Source organism: Astatotilapia calliptera, chromosome 15, assembly GCF_964374335.1.
Source record: "Astatotilapia calliptera chromosome 15, fAstCal68.1, whole genome shotgun sequence".
Classification (NCBI taxonomy): domain Eukaryota; kingdom Metazoa; phylum Chordata; class Actinopteri; order Cichliformes; family Cichlidae; genus Astatotilapia; species Astatotilapia calliptera.
Genome location: NC_137436.1, coordinates 11,277,194 through 11,295,957, shown reverse-complemented (window position 1 = coordinate 11,295,957; position 18,764 = coordinate 11,277,194). Strand labels below are relative to the sequence as shown.

At 39.3% G+C, this 18,764-nt stretch overlaps 1 protein-coding gene across 3 annotated transcripts in view; it reads left to right on the top strand.

Moving 5' to 3' along the window:
* Positions 1 to 18,764, top strand: part of stxbp5a (syntaxin binding protein 5a (tomosyn)) — a 101,347-nt gene that overhangs the window by 57,894 nt on the left and 24,689 nt on the right. For all 3 annotated transcript variants that reach the window (XM_026143419.2, XM_026143415.2, XM_026143421.2), the window contains exons 8-11: positions 1,340 to 1,423; positions 14,099 to 14,222; positions 16,590 to 16,668; positions 17,312 to 17,466. In XM_026143419.2, the coding sequence (XP_025999204.1) occupies positions 1,340 to 1,423; positions 14,099 to 14,222; positions 16,590 to 16,668; positions 17,312 to 17,466 (442 nt within the window). The remainder of the gene's footprint in view (positions 1 to 1,339; positions 1,424 to 14,098; positions 14,223 to 16,589; positions 16,669 to 17,311; positions 17,467 to 18,764) is intronic.

Below are 18,764 nucleotides of genomic sequence, written 5' to 3'. Positions count from 1 at the left end.
CCCACAATTCTTTATATTTTTCTAAGAAATTGGATAAATGTGCAGCGAGTTATTAAAACATGGAAACATACAGGGATTGCACAGTATATAAAGTATATAAAGCAAACAGATTATAAAATTTTAACAAGCTTGAAAGTCAATATTTAATGTGACTACCTTTATTCTTTAACACTACCTGAACTCTATTAGGCAACACTTCTTGTAATTTATTTGAGTAACTTTTAGGAATAGTTCTCCAGGCTTCCTAAAGGACTCCGTTAACATGATCCCACAGTATTTTAACAATGTCCAGGTCCAGACTTTGTTGAGGCCATGACTGATAATGTTCCGTGGTTGATTCCACCTGGATTTAATCTGTCCAGGTATGTTTTTACTACATTGGCAGTGCGTTTGGGATCATTGCCATGTTGAAATTTGCCAATCAGACACTTTCCAGATGATATTGCATGGTGGATCAACATCTGAGGGTACTTTTCAGCGTACTGATGATAATTTGCACCAGAGTTTTTAAATTGGTATTGATCTCACCATAAGACCTATTGCCTCTAATTTTCAGGCCAGTTCTTGTGTAAACTGGCACATCTCGGCCCTTTCTTCCTGTTTCCTATCCTTAAGAATGCCTCATTGAAAGCCAATGAGTGAAAAAGCAGTCAGTGCACAATGAAAAACTTTGAAAGAGCTTCAGAAAGCCAGGAAAATTACAGCTTAAGCCCACTTTTAAAAATAATTTACAGGAAGTCTGGCACCTCGGATGCAAAATATGAAGAAACAAGGGGTGAGTCAAGAGAAAGCATTACTTAGTTTTTTAGTGTAGCCCCATTTAGAGTATAGTTTAATTTGAATGCAGGTTGTGCTGACCACTTTGACCACTCTTCAGATATGTATCAGCATGCCTTTTAAACAGCGTGTGATAAGTATATAAGGATATAAGTTGACAAGACAGCACCCATGAGGTGCTGGAGGACAACTATTGTATATATTTGTTTTGGTTATTTTAATTGATGAGAGGAATTTGACACAAATGCAGATGATTTTTGATGATTTTTGAGACTGAGTGCGGGAAGTATTTTTCTGTGAATAAGCTCAGATTTTTTTTAAAGCATCATGTTCTTTTTCTACAGCTCTTTTTGTATTATCTGATATCATTTTTTGTGAAGTAGGGTGGGCAGGTTTTTTTTCCTAAGCCGCTGTAGTCTTCTTACACCTGACTTCCTTTCACGCTGTGCTTGAATGTCAAACGTATTACTTCTTTTTCTGCCCATCATGGGGTCTTTTCTATCCCCTTGTCTGTCATCTCTCCTACCTATCTCACTGACTGCCTGTCGCTCTTCCTCTCCAGCTTATAATTGGATTTGAGTCTGGGATCGTGGTCCTGTGGGATCTCAAATCAAAGAAGGCAGACTATCGCTACACATATGATGAGGTAGGCAAATATCCCAGATTTCTTTTCTTCTCTAATAGATTTCCAGCATTCATTTGACTTCCATTTTAAGAAAATGTAATACGAGGACTGGAAGTGAAATCACATATTCTGAACTGAATTGCATACATTTTTGTGAATGTGTGTATTGGTCTGTGTGTGTGTGTGTCTACCTGAGTTTGAAATACTTTACTACAGCTGTGTTTCCTTTCTCTTGTCTGTGCTTTAAACCACACAATGGAGGACAAAAAGAGTGCTGGCAGGGTGATAAAATAAGAAAGATAAAACTTTCTAGTCTCTGCTTCACCTCAATAAGAAAGGGGGGCTGTCAGGTTTGACTTCATAGTAGGATGAAGCCAGAATTTGCTTAATAAGAGAATAACTTTTAAATAAGCCATCACTAACTAGATTTGTGTTGTCAAGCTAAAGACAAAGTATTTCCTCTTTATCCCTCACACACTGTTCATATTTTATGTCTTCACAGCATGGTCTGGGTCCATTTTGACACAGGCCAAGAATTCTCTCATTTAAGTGTCTAAATCAAGTTTTGATCTACAGGTTTATTTGGAAATTTAGACTTAAAAATGGACAATTAATGGATAATTAAACCTTAATTACTACTGTTTTTTGAGAAAATATCTACTCTTATGCAGTACTATGTCCTGCTTTACATAAATCATGGAAAACACGTGTAACCTCTGTAAATGTTAAACTCTGTTCTCACTGCTGTATCATAAACAAAACACCCAGTCCCTCTTTTGATTTCTGTTTTAATCTCAGATTATTTTGTTACGTTGTGGAAGCTCCTAGATGCAAATGTAATGTACTGACATTCACGTAGAGCTTTTATAGTTTTACTAACCACCTGAGATATGCATCCATGCAGCACTTTAGTCCATATACTTCAAGTAGAGCTGGGCGATAGAACGATAACGATATGTATCGCGATATAACTTTTACTCGATAGAGAAATTAAGCTATCGCGATAGACCTCGCCGCTCTTGTCCTCAAAAAAAAAAAAAAAAGTCAGCCAATCCAAATTAAGTAGCGCAGAGCCAAACCAATCACAGCCGCAGCGTCACGTCGCGTGACTTGTTACGTACAGCACAAGTGCCAAGCCGCACGTGTGTTTGTTTGGGAAGCAGCCAGCGGGTAATGGAGCCGGCGCGTAATGGAGGAAATGAGTGTGCCGACTAGAAAAATCAACCGAGCGTGACCGAAGAGAAAACAGATGATGGTTCCAATGCCGGAGAGATTGTCAAACGGAAGAGCCATAGAAGTTCCGTAGTGTGAAGGTATTTCGGCTATTTCAAGTCTGACAAAAAAACAGAGTAGCGTGCACTGTAAATTGTGCCGAAAGCAAGTCTGGAAATACAATAAACTGGTGCATGCGTCACACTGTGCGCCACGTTATTGTTTCGGTGAAATGAATTTCTACAATACTGTTACTGTTAATTCTACTCTCTGCAGTGTTTAAATGCTTACATATACACACAGTTACTGTCCGTCCACACATACGACTCGGTTCTGCTTCTATGCCCCAGCTTTGTTTACTTTTTCCCCACCGAGGCTTCTAGACTTCTGATTGGCCAACATTTCGGTACGGTTAGGAATCTAGCGCCACCTGCTGCTTTGGCATGTTCATAGCAGCGTTTTCCTTCATTTCTGCCTTTATGTGTGGACGGGATTATTTTTTTAAAACGGAAACGGAAAATCTCCGTTTTCAAAAATACCCGTGTACGTGTGGACGTGGCCTCAGTCTCTGACTGGAAGCGCTAATTCGTCATTCGGCTTTTGTCAGACTAAAGTAACTGTTAAAACTGTTTGAAAAGCTAAGCTATACAACAAGGAGAGATTGAGAATTTCCTTTTAGTTCTCAGTTTATTTGATATTGACAAAAGTTAGTCAGTTTTGTCTGTTCTTCTGTAAAACAAACTAAGATTTATTTTTAGAATTAATATTTTGTTTCTAAGTGGAATTGACAATTTAGTCTGTTTTGTTTGTTCTATTTTGAAACTTAAACGCTTTAGCGGCTGCCTTTTGTGTAGTTTGCAATATTTGCCTTTATTTATCTGAAAAAGTCTCATGTTCCTTAAGTACATCTACCCTGTTGAACTTATTATGGGAAATAAATATTTAAATAAAAACAAGCTGCTGATTATTTCACATTTTACTTGTGAGCAACGGCACATTTAAATCTTACAAATATAGTTATTTGGCTTATATCGTGATAGATATCGTTATCGCCTGAAATGAAAAAAAACATATCGTGATATGAAAAAATCTCATATCGCCCAGCTCTAACTTCAAACTGAACCTTCTTGCTGTGAGGTGAGAGTGATAACCACTGCATCACTCTGTTATAGATCTCAAGTGTCCAGGAACCATCTCTCAAGAAATTCTCTAACCTCTGCCTGACCCCTTATGTACACCGTATTCTGTTCTGTTTCGCTGTTTCAAGGTTTGCCCATTATCCTTCAAAGACCAGCAGGTGCCCATCTCAGCAGGAGCTCAGGCTAACACAGACAGTTCTTGTTACAGTTTCAAAATCCCCCTTAGATTCTGTCACCACTGTCCCGTAAGAAAATACAATTTCAAGATTTCCTAAAACCACCATTTCCCTTGGTATTACTCACACTGGTGGCTCTAAAATCCATTTAAAATAGATACAGGTTCAGTTTGACCCAGAACAGCCTAAATGTACAAGGTAACAGTACAAAATGTTAAAATATTTTCACTTTTCATTTGTATTCTGGGTCAATTTAGGATATTTTTTGCTGCTGTCAAATATCAAAACGGGCCAAATTTCACCCAAACAGTATGAGAGGGTGTAAAATTACAAATGAAGTGCTGGCACGGGCTGATATTTAGGAATTTTAAGTATGTAAAACTTTAGTAGTTTCTAAAAGCTTTAAAAGCATTTCTGGGTAGCACTGCAGAAGATGTGTTGTGTCATTTACAAAGAAGAAGACTTTGTTAAATACATATTTTACCACGGTTATGATTCACACAGTAGAGTGCCATGTGCTCATGTCTGATTGTAAAGCAGCACAGTGGTTTTCTTGTATAAAAACAGATACACTTTTTTTTAAATAATGGATTATTTGGCTTTATAAGGTAACAGTGTATTTCTGTAAATAACAGAAAACATGACAGTTAAATAGAGATGGTGTCAGAGCTGCTTCGACTCTCTCTGGACCTAGCATTTATCTGACTGAGATTGGGTCTTGCAAGTTAAACAGCATTGTAATGAAATCTTGTTTTAAACTAAGATTTAGACTCATGTTCACTGCTTTCATCTTATAAGCAGTACATGACTAATAACGCTGATATTAGCCATGCACTGTATCACTTACTCTGCTTTCTAAACTCTATTAATTTATTGATTTGCAATTAAAAAACCCCCACAAATTCTACTAATGTATGAGTTAAATTTGACTAATTTAATGCTATTAGTCGGTAAAAGAAATATCTGCCTTTTTACATCAAACCTAGCTGTTCCCCTTCAATCTGATTATAGTCTGAACTCCTACAGTCCATGATTTAGACTTCCTGGTAGGAGCGAAACATCTCTATGAATAGGACCTCTCATTCATAACTTTGTTACTGAGGCTTAAGCCAGCTGAATGGCTGTAAGAACACACATAGACACACATGCTGACTCAGCATGTACACGGCCATGCAGCTGTGTCTGCGGCCTTACAAAGGGCTAGTCTGTTTAAGATAATGAGATTATCGTATCACTCACGTAGATGCTCACCTTGTTGGCAGTCTGTAAGATACAAATACAAAAAAAAAAGAGGTGGAGATTTTGTATGTTCAGTATGTATGAAGCTCTCCTTCTTACTCTGTCTGCCTCTCTGCCTTTGCTCTCCCTACATCCTTTTCTCAGATAAGCTAATATCCTCCCACTGCTCCTGGGCATTACAGATCCTAGTATTGAATCTCCCAGAGGAGCTCATCTCCTCTCTCCAAACCCTCGCAGATACACCTCCCCAGGGACTGGGGGGGTTAGATTGGGTGGGAACTGAGGGACAGGGTATTGAGCTAGAGGTTGGGCGGGGTGTTATGTCTTGCTTCAATGTAATTTTTCACTGGCTGACTTAAAAAAAGGGCCTGCAACATGCAACTGTTCTTTCATCTCATTTGATATGTGGTGAAGTTACTCCCCTGGCTACTAAATCTAAATGTTTTCCAGGGTCAGGTATCTTTAAAATGGACTTCACTGCAGTTAATTTCTTTTTATTTTCTGTCTATATTTTAAAGCATATTTCTTATAATATGCTTTAAAATGCCACCCACTGTAACCTTAATAATAAGCATAAATAGAATTAGCATCCATTTGTTAACCTCAATATAAATGAAACTATTAACATTAATTGTAAGCCACTGATAATGCATGGATTTGCAGGCGATGTTATATTCGCTGGCTGTGATTTACTGGCATCATGACTCTATGCAAACTCCACATAGCTTCTTCAAACAATACTGTGAAGTAACTCTTTTCCAGCTCTCACATCCTCTCCAAGCTATAGTCTTCCTGCCGCGTGTGCTTTTTTTTCCTCCAGCGTGCTTTCATTCAAACCCTATTTGCCTAGAAGCTTCCTGCCAAGTATCAAAGTTGTCAACTGAAATGAACAAGGAAGCTTTTCGTCTTCTCCTTTTCAACAGCAGAGTAAGCCAGCAGACCGCGCGGTGATGGATTCAGACTTTAGAAAATGCACAGACATCTTAAAGCGTATTTTACTCTTGATGGAAATTTGCGAATGTTTAAACAGCTGAAAGGCAGTCTGTGGTCTTTGATTTCAAAAGATCGAGATAATGAGCAATGCCACTTCCTGTTTTCCTGCCACATTTTTTAACATGTCTTGCAAGCGTTTTTGTATGATTTGTGCAAGTAGAGGAAATGAAATTCTTTCTGTTAAAAAAAAATATATGAAGGCAGCATTTGGAAATTACAGATGCTGACAAACTGAAGAACAGTTAGCAAATTAGCAAACTTATCCTGTACCGCAAAGAAAAAACTTTGACACTTTCCAGCAGAGTTCAGGCAAACAAAGGCAATAAAACTTGTTTTTACAAGCTCCTAAAGAGCTGAGAGAGCACGCCTTCAACTCTGTGTCTTTCAGTGGATTGTCTATTATTAGCTGTGGATCAGCAGTATGGGTTTCCAGTGAGTGCTAGCCAGAGAGCATCTGTCACTGTGACCCTGCCTCGCTCTTCTCCATCTGACTCAAAACCTGATGAATGGTTAATATTGCAGCCAAATCTGAGTTAGTTCTTCCCTCTGCCCTCTGTGTTTGTGTCCTGGTGGCGCACACTGAATGCATGGATGGAATTTGTAATCCTTTTTTCCCCTTCAGTAAGCCTATTGTTTAATTGCACTAATTTAGACAGCCTTCTTCCACTGTGTGCAGAAAGGAATGAAGGAAAGGAGCTTTTAAGAAAGATGAACATTCCTTTCTGCACGCATACATGTGCATTTACAGTAAAAAAAATTAGTAGTATTTTGGTGTATAGATGCCATACAGTGTTATATAGTAGGGAGCACAGCACCCGCTATTATTCACAAGAATTTAGCGTAGAATTCAAGTAAACATCTTTAGTATCCCTGGAAAAAAAACATTACTTTTGCAGCTTGCAGTTTATTTTTATTGATTTCAACTTCGGAGTGCATCTGGCAGTCAGTCTCTATAGCTGCAAAGGCACGACCTGTTCAGGCTTTTGTCACAGATGTCCAGCCAAAGCTGCACAGATAAGGCACTCTATTTTCCCTATTACCCTTCCTTTTGTTCTCCCCATTCCTCTTTTCCTTTCTATTTCTTTTCACAAATGGACCAATAAGAAATTGGTTACTTTGACTGCGACTACGATAACCAGGACGCGCAAACACAAAGCGCACCCAAACTTAGCACCTACGCCACGATCTGAAGAAAAGTCCACAAACACAAGAGAAAAACTTGGGGGACAAAATATTTGCAGGGATTTGTGCAGGAGCAGGTCATAATTCTCGCAGCTACTAATAAAGGGCAACAATAACAATAAAATTGGAAAACATATTCCCCTCAACCACGAAGCATTAATTATTTGAATTTAAATAAAACATAACAATAACCTGCTCCAGTTGTGGACAAATTTGCATTGTTAACATATTTTATTCCAGCATTCATTTTGTAAACAGCCTGCCAGTATTTTTAATACTGTTGAATCAGACCGGCACTGTTCTAACCGGATGGGTGAGATTCTCGACAAGAAAAAAAAAAATCCACCTGGCAGATAAGACTTCCACACATTTCCTGCAGCATTCTCTGTGATGGGCAGCTCCGCTATCTTAATTTAATGCGTCCTCTCGCAGTGAATCCCTCCCATCTGCTTATCCCTTAAGATTAAAAACAAATGCTACAAAATGATCTGCAAACTATCTGACACAAGTGTGGCTTCATTAGGAAGTGTTTTCTTTCCCCCTAAGACCTGTTGAGATTTCAGACAGACAACTTAACTGTACAGAGCTCATGGGTGATTTGGCAAGGCTTGCATAATACCCATTAGTGGTGAGAGTATCACTCTTTACATGATGGTCAGTCTCTTAGGGAGTCCATCCATCAGGATAAAGTGGATGCAAATGCATAAGTGTAATGTTGTAACAAGACTTCCCATGCATTTGGTTTGCTGGTGAATTTGGTTTTCTAATGCTTATTCCCACCCTGAAGTTGTTTTAGAGATGTTTACGAGCTGCTGTTTATAACACGTGAGTCACATAATCATCCCAGCTGTGAGGTTTCAGGGTGGTATCCCAACCATTTGGATGAGTCTTTCTCTCTGTAGAATAGTCATCAATTGCTCAGACTATTAAAAAAACCCACATAAGAACATGTAACATATCTCACTGATTTGGTCATTTTTACTCATTTAAAACAAAAAAACCACAACACCCTGTTTACAAGTAAACCGCACAGCCATGCCAACAGCTCTGTGAGGCTCCACTTGGAGTTTATTTTCAACATTAGCATGTTATCAACTGGCCACCACTCACCTTAGGTACACCTTGCAAATATTGGGTTGGTCCCCCTTTCGCCTTCAGAACTGCCTTAACTGTTTGTGCACTGTTGTCATAAAGAAAAGGACATGCCAGCAACAAAATTCAGGCAGGCTGTGGCAGTTAAGCCATTACACCCCAACCAGCAGCCTGACCCTTTGATACAAAGCAGGATGGATCCACGCTTTCATGTTGGATACTGACTGTTTACTCTTTTTAGAATTCTTTAAAAACTTATAAAAGATCTCAAGAAGATCCAGTTTGAGTTTTGCAGAATAAGAAATTCGACCTGTTGATTCTCTGAACAGAAAAAAAGCTTTTCGTTCAGACGGGTATTTACACACTGCCACCTTGCCATCATACTCGGAGTGTCTGATTATGCTGGTTATGTAGAGATTGACAGTATATTGTGCTTCCAAAGTTGTTTATTCAGTCAGAAACAGTGATGGTGAATCATCTTCATAATACAGAGACAAATCTAAATGTGTAAATAAGAGGCTCACTGGGGCTTGTTTCTTTCAAGACTTATGTAACGAGCATCTTGCAACACAAAAGCAGAAAATGTGGATTTAAAATAACTGAATAAAAATGGATTGCTCATTGCAAATCACTGCTGACGTTTTGCCCCCAAATGCCTTGTTTGTTCAGATTAAGCTGGTTGTGTTGCTTGACTCGCATTACTTTTGCTGTGTGTATGTGACTGCTTGTGTGTGTGTATGTGTTTTTATGTGTACAAAAACAGGTACAGCAGTATGTTGAGTACTCTGTGTAAAGTCTTGCTCTAAGGTAGGGCTGTTCGATATAACGATATATATCGGATGACGACATAAAAACGTCTATTGTTTCATTTTATGCTATCGTTTGTTTCGTGGTGTCGCAAAATGAACTATTTACAGCAATATTTTTTCATTGTTTTGATGGTCACTGTAGTGGCTATATTAATTTCCTAAAGTTCTCTCTTTCTCTTATATTTAATATAACCACACTATGGACGGACAAGCGCCTGTTTTTATGTGTTGTGGTTAGCAACAACGACGGTAACAACACCATCACGTGTCCGCTTGTTTATGTTCCACATAAACCTTTCACAATAAAGCTCAAGATCCTGTTGAGACTTTTCAAAATAAACTGAACCACGTGAAAGAGCAGCTTATTTACGGATGAGAAGTAAAAAAGAGCCGCCAGGTGCTAAAAAAATAAATCTTAGACTCAAATGTTAGAACAGGGGCCTGTTCTTCGTACCGCGCTAAGTGAGTTAGCTGGATGAGATTGTTGACGATTTCGCGTGATCCTGGATCGTTCGGTTCCCCGAAGCCCATCCGGGACTTGCTGTCATAGCAACAGAGCCGTAAGCGTAAACCTGCTGGGGAGCAGGTTTACTTTATGTAAACAGGATTAGATCGCGGCCACGCAGGTATGCCCGCGTCATTCATACGAAAGCAACAGCGATATTCCACCACTGTTTCACCATAAATAAATAACATCAATGTAACTAAAGACAATCAGAATCAGAATCAGAATCAGAATACTTTATTGATCCCTGGGGGAAATTATTTAATGCATTTAATGCAGCACCTGATCCATTTATTGATTTCACACAGGTCATTTCCTAAAAAAGGGAAATGTACTATTAACTATATAAAAATTAATATTACATGTATGTGATTATTACAGATTTAATTCATATTTCAGAGTAGCAATTGTAAATTACTTCGTGTAATCAAGATGAGAGACCACGGCTATAAAAGCGAAGGTGGATTTGGGCCACGGCTATAAAAGCGAAGGTGGATTTGGGAAGTCTGTCGCAGCCATGTCCTGTCCGTATACGCGAGCCACCCATTGCGGAAGGTGCAAGATTGATAAGGAGAGTCCTCAGAATTCAGCGTATATTGTGGGACAGACAGGATCCTTTAGCTCAGCGCGACAGTGTGCTCATAGAGAGATATCGATTTTCCCGTGAGGGTATTATTTACTTAACCAACTTGTTGACGAGGGGGTGCAGGACCACCACCTGTCTTTTGTTGCTCTGCCCTTTTCTTGGTTGCTGTTATAAACAAACAGAGTATTCCAGGGTCTCTTTCCAAGAGACTAAAAGCAATATAAGTGATAAATATTACCATTCTGTAGAATATTCTTATATTCCACTTTTACTTGTTCCCATGTTCTAGTGGGTCCTGTCGTGGCTCTAATGTGAAAGAGGATAAAATATAACATATTATAATATAATGTAATATAATATTGGATAATATAGTGTAATATAATAAATCTACCCTACCGCCTACTGGTGTTGGCCAGAGGGGCCGATGGCGCGATATGGCAGCCTGGCTTCTGTCAGTCTGCCCCAGGGCAGCTGTGGCTACAACTGTAGCTGCCTCCACCAGTGTGTGAATGTGAGAGTGAATGAATAGTGGCATTGTAAAGCGCTTTGGGTGCCTTGAAAAGCGCTATATCAATCCACTCCATTATTATTGTTATTATTAAATTACTTACGAGTTTAATTTGTCAGCAACTTCCTGCCAGCCCTCGCTCCTTGCTTTTGCAGCCTTTGCAGTGTTCCCTTGCGTTCTGATTAAACTCTGAAACTCCTGAAATCCCTCACTCAAGAGTTCTTGCTCTGCTGCCGAAAAATACCGAGCCGAGCGCGCTCCGTCGACATTTTCGCCGACCAATCAGAGGGTTGCCGATCAATGTTTCTACTATCGATGCATAGCCCCTTTTACGACACCCAGTGATGTCACATTACTGCGTCCAGCTGTACTAATCGTCAACAGCAGGTGTGTTCGGGGAACCGGATTAGCGCGCTCACGGTTAGCGCGATGGTTTGGTCTTGGATGTTTCATTTGATCTTGGATGTAGTAAGCGACGTACGAAGCACAGGGCCCAGGCTTTTCCCCGCAGCACGCCGTGTAATAAATACTCACAAAGAAAACGGCGGCCTTTACAACTTATGTCTAAAAATGTATCGTTTCATGCATCTGTTAAAACACTCGACTCCAGCTACATGACGCGCAGCTGGAAACACTTCCCGCAAGTCGAGCTGCCCGAGATTCACAGAATTTACAGAAAATGTTACATTTTTGTGATTTATATCGTTATCAGGATGATAGAATTCTTATATTGGGATATGAGATTTTGTTCATATCGCACAGCCCTACTCTAAGGTAAAGTGTCATTTAGGGTTAGCCAATGATATTTCAGGGCTGTTTCGGGTCATACTGTGACACAAAACTAATGTGTTTGTTTTCTCCTGTTTTCTATGCTTGTTAGCGTCTTTGTCGCGAGTGTGTATTTGTGTGTCTGTGTGAGGAGGTCTTGTGTAACTGTGATGAATGTAGACAGGATCCTCTCAGCCCCCAAAGACCAATCTATGAAAAACTGACCTGATGTGATAAATCATGAAATTAGCCTTTTTAATTGGTATTGTTTGATTTGATGAGTGCCATGTGTTTCAATTATCCTGCTCATTTCCAATTAAGCACAGGGCATTGTTGCCTCTTGGGACTGGCGTGATGAACAATGCACTGATAGATTTCTAGAAGTCTGTTAGTGTCAGGGTAACACAGAATGGGCGAATTTTCCAGGGAGGAATATTCAAAAGTGGACTGGACTGCATTGAGGGAAAATCATAGACAGTTTATACCAGTATCCATTATTAGATATCATCTATCCATAAGTATACTTTTAGTGTTGACAACAGAATTTAGATCCCCAGGAGAACAGTCTGCACTTATAACTGAAAGTAAAACTTGGAACATTGATTTCATTTCCACAGTGTGGGATGCTAAACATTTGACAAAATTAGAGATGTGTTCGCACTGTATTCGAGACACCTGCAAATAACTACATCCACACCACCTGCCACTATACACCAGTGAATCACTGGTGTATAGTGAAAAAAAAGTGCTGTCAAACTGTCTCTCCTTCTGGGCTGCTGCATCCAACCATCCCCACCATGTTCTCCACACCGCCGCCCCAGTTTAAAGAGACACAGAAGCCGTTAGTCATCATGTCTATTTATTTCTAACAATCCTCAGGAAGACGAAATCTCCATGAGAAAACCTCAGAACCAAGAGCACATTGGGGGGGGGGGGGGGGGTTATTTTACGCTTTATAGCAGACTGATCTCAGTCTCTGATTGGTCTTTAGTTTGTTAAAACCAAGCAGTGTGATCATAAAGGTGATTCAGTCTTTATGATTTCATAAAACGTGCCAGGAGAGTCTGTGCAGCACACCACACACTTAACTAGGAAGCAAAAGTATGATACTGTTCACTTTGGAGCACACAAAACAGGTACACCGCTCAGAGCATGCCATAAGAGCGCTGACTGATGCTATTCCCTTTCATGCAGCTTTTTTCTTAAAACTCAGCAGATTTGGTGAGCCTGACATATAGCACTGCTTATGATTAATGACACACTCAAGGCAAAATTGATATACACCTAAATAAATGGCAGCTGCAATTGGAAGAGATTGACTTAACCTGACCATGCACTCACATCAGCTCTGACAGAGAGGCAGTCATTCATTTCAGATGAGCAATGTGAGACAAGCAGCTGCGCCGAGGACACAAGGCGAGTGGGACCAGTGACAACGAGGGGATTTTCAGACAAAATGCCCTAAATATTAAAGGGCTGATGTGGATGGCTGTCGGCTTCACACATCGTGCAGCCAACATATGGTTTGATGTCAAAATGTTTGCTGGTTTTAATTATCAGCATTGAATACGACGACAAAAGGGCAAGCTTGGCCTTTGCAGATACACTTTGGTTTTGATGTGTTTGTGTTTTGTTGCTAGTACATAAATCATCCCAAGCCAGGCTTACAACAGCAGCAGGACTGTTCAGATGATGGGAAAGATGAGAGGACAGAGAGGGCACCAGCTCTCTCAATCTTGTCTGTCTTTCCCCATTATTCTCTTTATCTGTTAGCTTGTCTGTGAATCACAGATCTGTATCTCCATTTGGTCTTTATTTTCTTCACTTGTGCCTTCTTCTCGGTTTTGAAGCCCTAACTAAAGGTCACCTCTTAAACTTCCTCTTTTCCAACCTTTTCTGTAACTGTTGTAGTTGATATTAAGCTTGTGATTAACTGTATTTCCTTTTAGTAGTTTTTTTAACCTTTTAAAAAGCTTCTATTGTTCCTCTAGCTCTCAATGATGGACTAGAGTCAAAGCGAAATACTTTTTTTCTTATTTCCACAGTAATTCATGCTAAACCATATGGTCTTGATTGAAGTATTAGCGGTTTTTCAATTATATTGAATATTATGGACACATTTGTCAGAGTAATGCTGTATCTTTATGAAATATGACTCCTAAGTTAATAATATTGCTAATGGAACCATCTAGCTGGGGTTTCTTTTTTCTTTATTTCACATTCAACAAATGGTTCCTATGAAAGCTTTTAATATATGCATTTGTGCCACAGGAAATTTTCTAAAGCCAGGGAGCTCTTTTATCTCACTTCAACCATCTGCGCAAGTGTGCAAAGTCGCGGCCATTTAAGCCACGTATGAAAGTCATGTACCATATGGCTGTGGTAATGCAACAAACTTGTAGTGTGCAAGTTGCATGCTGGCACATAAGGTTTCATTCGAATAAACCACTGCCCCCAACCCCTGCCTTCCTGCCTGTCATTTCTTAGGCTATCCACTCAGTTGCCTGGCATCACGAGGGCAAGCAGTTCATCTGCAGTCACTCAGATGGAACTCTGACCATATGGAACGTCAGAGGCCAGGGCAAGCCCATACAGACAATCACACCACACGGTAAGGAAGTAAAAAAACACACACACACACACTTTATACATACAATGTCACAGTAATTTTTTGGCTTGTAATGATTTCCTTGAACTGGTCTTTTTCAAGGGTTCCTACATTTTTAATGACTAGAACTGGGTGAAGAAGTTTGACTTTATTTTGTCTTTCCTTTAATCCAGACAGGGTCAAAGGTATACGTGCTGCCTCAAATATTTACATACACCATGCACTCACTGATAGGTTAAATGTCCCTTAGCTAGTTTCTAGATGCCTTTGGTAGGTATTAAAAAGCTTTTGGCATAATTCTTGCTGGATATTTCACCGCTCATTGATACAATTCATTTGAATTGGCTGGTTTCCTGGGGAATTTGGAGTTTTTCTTCATTATTTCATCCACTTTGTGCAATATACCAGTACCACTGGTAGCGAAACAGCTGCAGAGCTCAATGCTACCACCTTGTCAGTTGGTACAGTTGGTACAATGTTAGCTTTATAAGCTTTACCTTTACTCTTCTAAACACACCTTTGAGCTATTTGGTCATAATGACAATCTTTGTCACATATGACCATAAAACTTTACCTCACAAGGCATTTGGGTTATTTCTGTGGGCAGCCGAAACCTTCAGTCAAGCTTAAAGGTGTCAGTGGAGTAGGGGCTTCTTTTTTGGTTGGCACCCTCTCAGTCCATGGTGATGTAAAATTCATTTCACTATGGGCAGTTATATTGATGTTCCACCTGTTTGAAGTGATCTTGGTGTCTTAAGTTACTTAGAAATAGCTCAAAACGACCACCATTTAGGACTTTCTCATTGTTCTGAGATCAAAACAATTATTTTTATACATCGAAAGAGAAACTGCCAGTTGTTGTCAATCACAATCACTAATAAGAAGTTAATAGCCCTTACACTTCATAAGTCATTAATCAACTATAGTTGAACTCTAACTGATTTTTCCTCTCAAGATTCAACATTTCTATAATCTTTGACGCACATCGTTTCTGTATAACAATCACCATTATTGAAATTTGACATGCAGTGCATATGGAGTTAATTTATATTGTCTCACAAGCTAGTTGACTGAGGACAGTGAAGAAACTTTCGGTGAAGGGATCAAGACCTCCATGGAGAGTGTTGAGATAAATCTAAAGGGTGTGAGATGTTTATTAGGCTGGAGAATTAAAATATGGGTGGATGGGTTGCAGGTAGACTTTGCTTTAGAGGATCTAAACAAAAAAGTTGGGTGCCACCTGTTCGAATATAGCTTTGGAACAAACATCCATATAGAGTGTGATTGTAACTTTATTTTTTAATTGTTACATAAAAACACTGATTGCCCATGGTCTGATGACTTGACGGTCTTGTAGTGTTGATTATGTTGTTCCCTCTGTAGCCACTCTCGCTGTAGCCATCTCTCAAGTGTCTGCCTACACATGGCTCAATCATTGTTTCCTCATTTCAGGCAGAGGATTATTGTCGGTTCAATTATTTCCTGCCTCTGTTTTCCTTACTTTGTGTGTGCATGTGCGTCCTCTGTTTACTTCCTGCAGAAAGCAAGTCTGCTCTTTTGAAGATGCATTTAATCCATACTCTTCTGTCCCCCAACACACTGACTCACCCCACTTAGTTCACACAGATGAAGCACCTGGAAGAAAAATAGGCGACGGCAACTGGGCAGAGAAAGCAAGAGAGTCAGAAAAAGGGAACAAGAAAAGAAATTAAATCAAAAATTACAACAACTTTGAATCAGTTTTTCAAGCTGATTTTATGTGTCGGGGGTTGCAGAAAAGATTTCACCGCATGGGCTTTTTAATTAGTTGTTTCTCCCACTGCTGCATGCATAATTAGTTTGGTATTTAATGGGCAATTATGCAAATTCCTTTGACATGTTTAAGTAAGGCTTATAAGTCCTCTTTTAATTGTCTTTTTAGATATCCATTATTAAATGGTAGTTATTAAAAAGTGTTCTTTATTATACAGACCTGCCTTGCATAACCTGCATTTGGGGTCACTTTCGCTCTTCAGTAAGACTTTTCATATAAATTCAACTGCTCACTGTACTTTGTGATACAGAAATGCGCACACATAGGCATGCATGTGATGGATGTGTAATTTTATTCCACACTGACACCCCTTGAGGTTTGAAAAGATGGATTCTGTAAATCATCCAGGATCTTTACACCTTTCTTTGCATGTCCCCGTCCTTGAATTTGTCTTTCTTCTCTCTGATGAATAGGTTTCTGTTATTTTGCTGCATACTCTTCAGCACAGCATTTTACAATGCTGCTTCTGGGGGGAAAAAACCCCAAGATGACAGAAGAGACTGGGTGAAGAAGGAGTGAACTGCAAACCAAAGTAACTTCTGTTTGTTCTATTTTAGGAAAACAGCCCAAGGACGGGAAGAAGCCAGAGTCTTGTAAGCCCATTCTTAAAGTGGAGTACAAAACAACTAGAATTGGGTATGGTCCCTCAGTCTCACACGCGTACACATATACTGTTATACACTTGTGCCTATGCACGTTCACTTGAGCATATTTATAGACATGCATGTGTTTAATGCAGGCAGAGCCATGACAAAAGTCCCCACAAAGCAGCTCAAGTTGCATTTTACTTACATACAGATACTCCTCATGTTTGTAACTTAAGCCAATCATTTAAAACTATATATTTTGTAGTATCAGCTTTTCTTAATCAGCTATTTTGTTATATAAAGCATAAACTCAGAGTTGTGGATACTAAAGACAAGACAAGACAAGCCCAGTCCTCTTTAAATCAAAGTCTTTTGTTTTAACTCCAACCCTGATGTTATTTTGTATGCATGATGACATCTTACTTACAGTATACCATGGTATACATACATTAATATCCATGCAACAGTTCCTGAAAAATTAAGCTCACTGTACTGATTTTTTTCATTTGTAGTCAGATTGACTCGTGCTTTAAGTTGTGCCAAGGCTCTTAATGCCACAACAATTTCCTGCTGGCTAAATAAAATATTAAGAGTGTGAACGCACATTATTAAATAAAGCCCCACCATATAAAATGCCTAATATTTTAAAAACCCATTTAAGTAAATAATTGCATGAATGCAACTCATTCCAGAGACCCCTTCATAATCTTTTCTGGTGGTCTGTCCTACGACACGGTGGGCCGGAGGCCTTGTCTAACAGTGATGCATGGGAAGAGTACTGCTGTGCTGGAGATGGACTATCCTATAGTAGACTTCCTCACGCTATGTGAGACACCATATCCTAATGGTAAGTGTGCATACTTTGGTCTGAATGAGAACGTCTGAGAATTGTGGACATTGTTAATTTACTCTTCTTTTGCACTAACACCTGCGGAAATATGCACACAACTTTCTGGTTCTTAATTATGTTGGACAGCCTGTCTGTGTGTGTGAGTGTGTTTCTGTAATAAATCAGAAATTTCCCAAGGGAAAGGATGCTACTTTTCAGTTTTATTATCTGACACATAGGCTATTACATTTTCATTTCATCCCGCTGTGCACAATGCCCTTCAATCTAAATTTAATTATTATTTTATTTATGGTATTGAGGAGCCAACAGCTGGAGCTTACCAGTATGGCCTGTATGTATGTGATCCAGGATGCAATCTCTGCTGCTGTGTTATCTGGCACGTATACAGCTACAGGACGGATTAGTGAATTATGTAAGAATGGCGACTTCATTATGTCACTGACAATCTGATGTCACTGCTCACTGAAATCATCTGGTAATGGACATTACTGGGTCTTTGGATTCCACAATGAATGTTTGTCCACATAGTCTAATAATCCTGGCACAAGCAGATGAGACGGTATCCCTAAATATCATTTATAAACTATATTTGTCAATACAAAGTTGAATATTTTGGATGAATGATAAACTAAACAGACAAACTAGGATTTCTTAAGACAGACAAGGAAATGATAAAAATCCAAACACTGACAAACGGTAGTGTTGGAAATTGAAGAATTTTTTAAGGTGTACTTAGAGTACAGACATATAGGAGACAAATGAAAGAAAATGCCTAAATGCTTTATACTTCAGTGAGGGGAAATGATGTTGTTTTGGTTTGCCATGTCCCCATTTATAGGGAGTAAGTGGTCAACAGATGCGTTGATAGGAAGGTCCAGAGCCTATCTCAGCTGTCTTAGGGCGAGAGGCAGGGTACACCCTGGACACGTCTGCAGTCTGTAGCAGGGCTAGCCCATAGACGCAGACAACCATTCACACTCACATTCAAACCTATTGGCAATTTAGAGTTTCCAAATAACCTATCCCCACTAACTGCATGTCTTTGGACTTAAAGTAATTTAACAATATGTCAAGAAAATCTGCAATGATGATATTTCTGACGATATAAGAGAAATGGTGTTTTATTAAAGCTTGTCATCGAGGGTTATGACACAGTTTTTGTTCTCAGACATGCCTGGGCTTGTCTCATGGTGGCACACACTAGGAAACATAAACATTTTATATCGCATATGACATTTTATGGCACGTTAGAATTTTTACTTTACATTATCGTGGACGATATGATAGGAAACAAC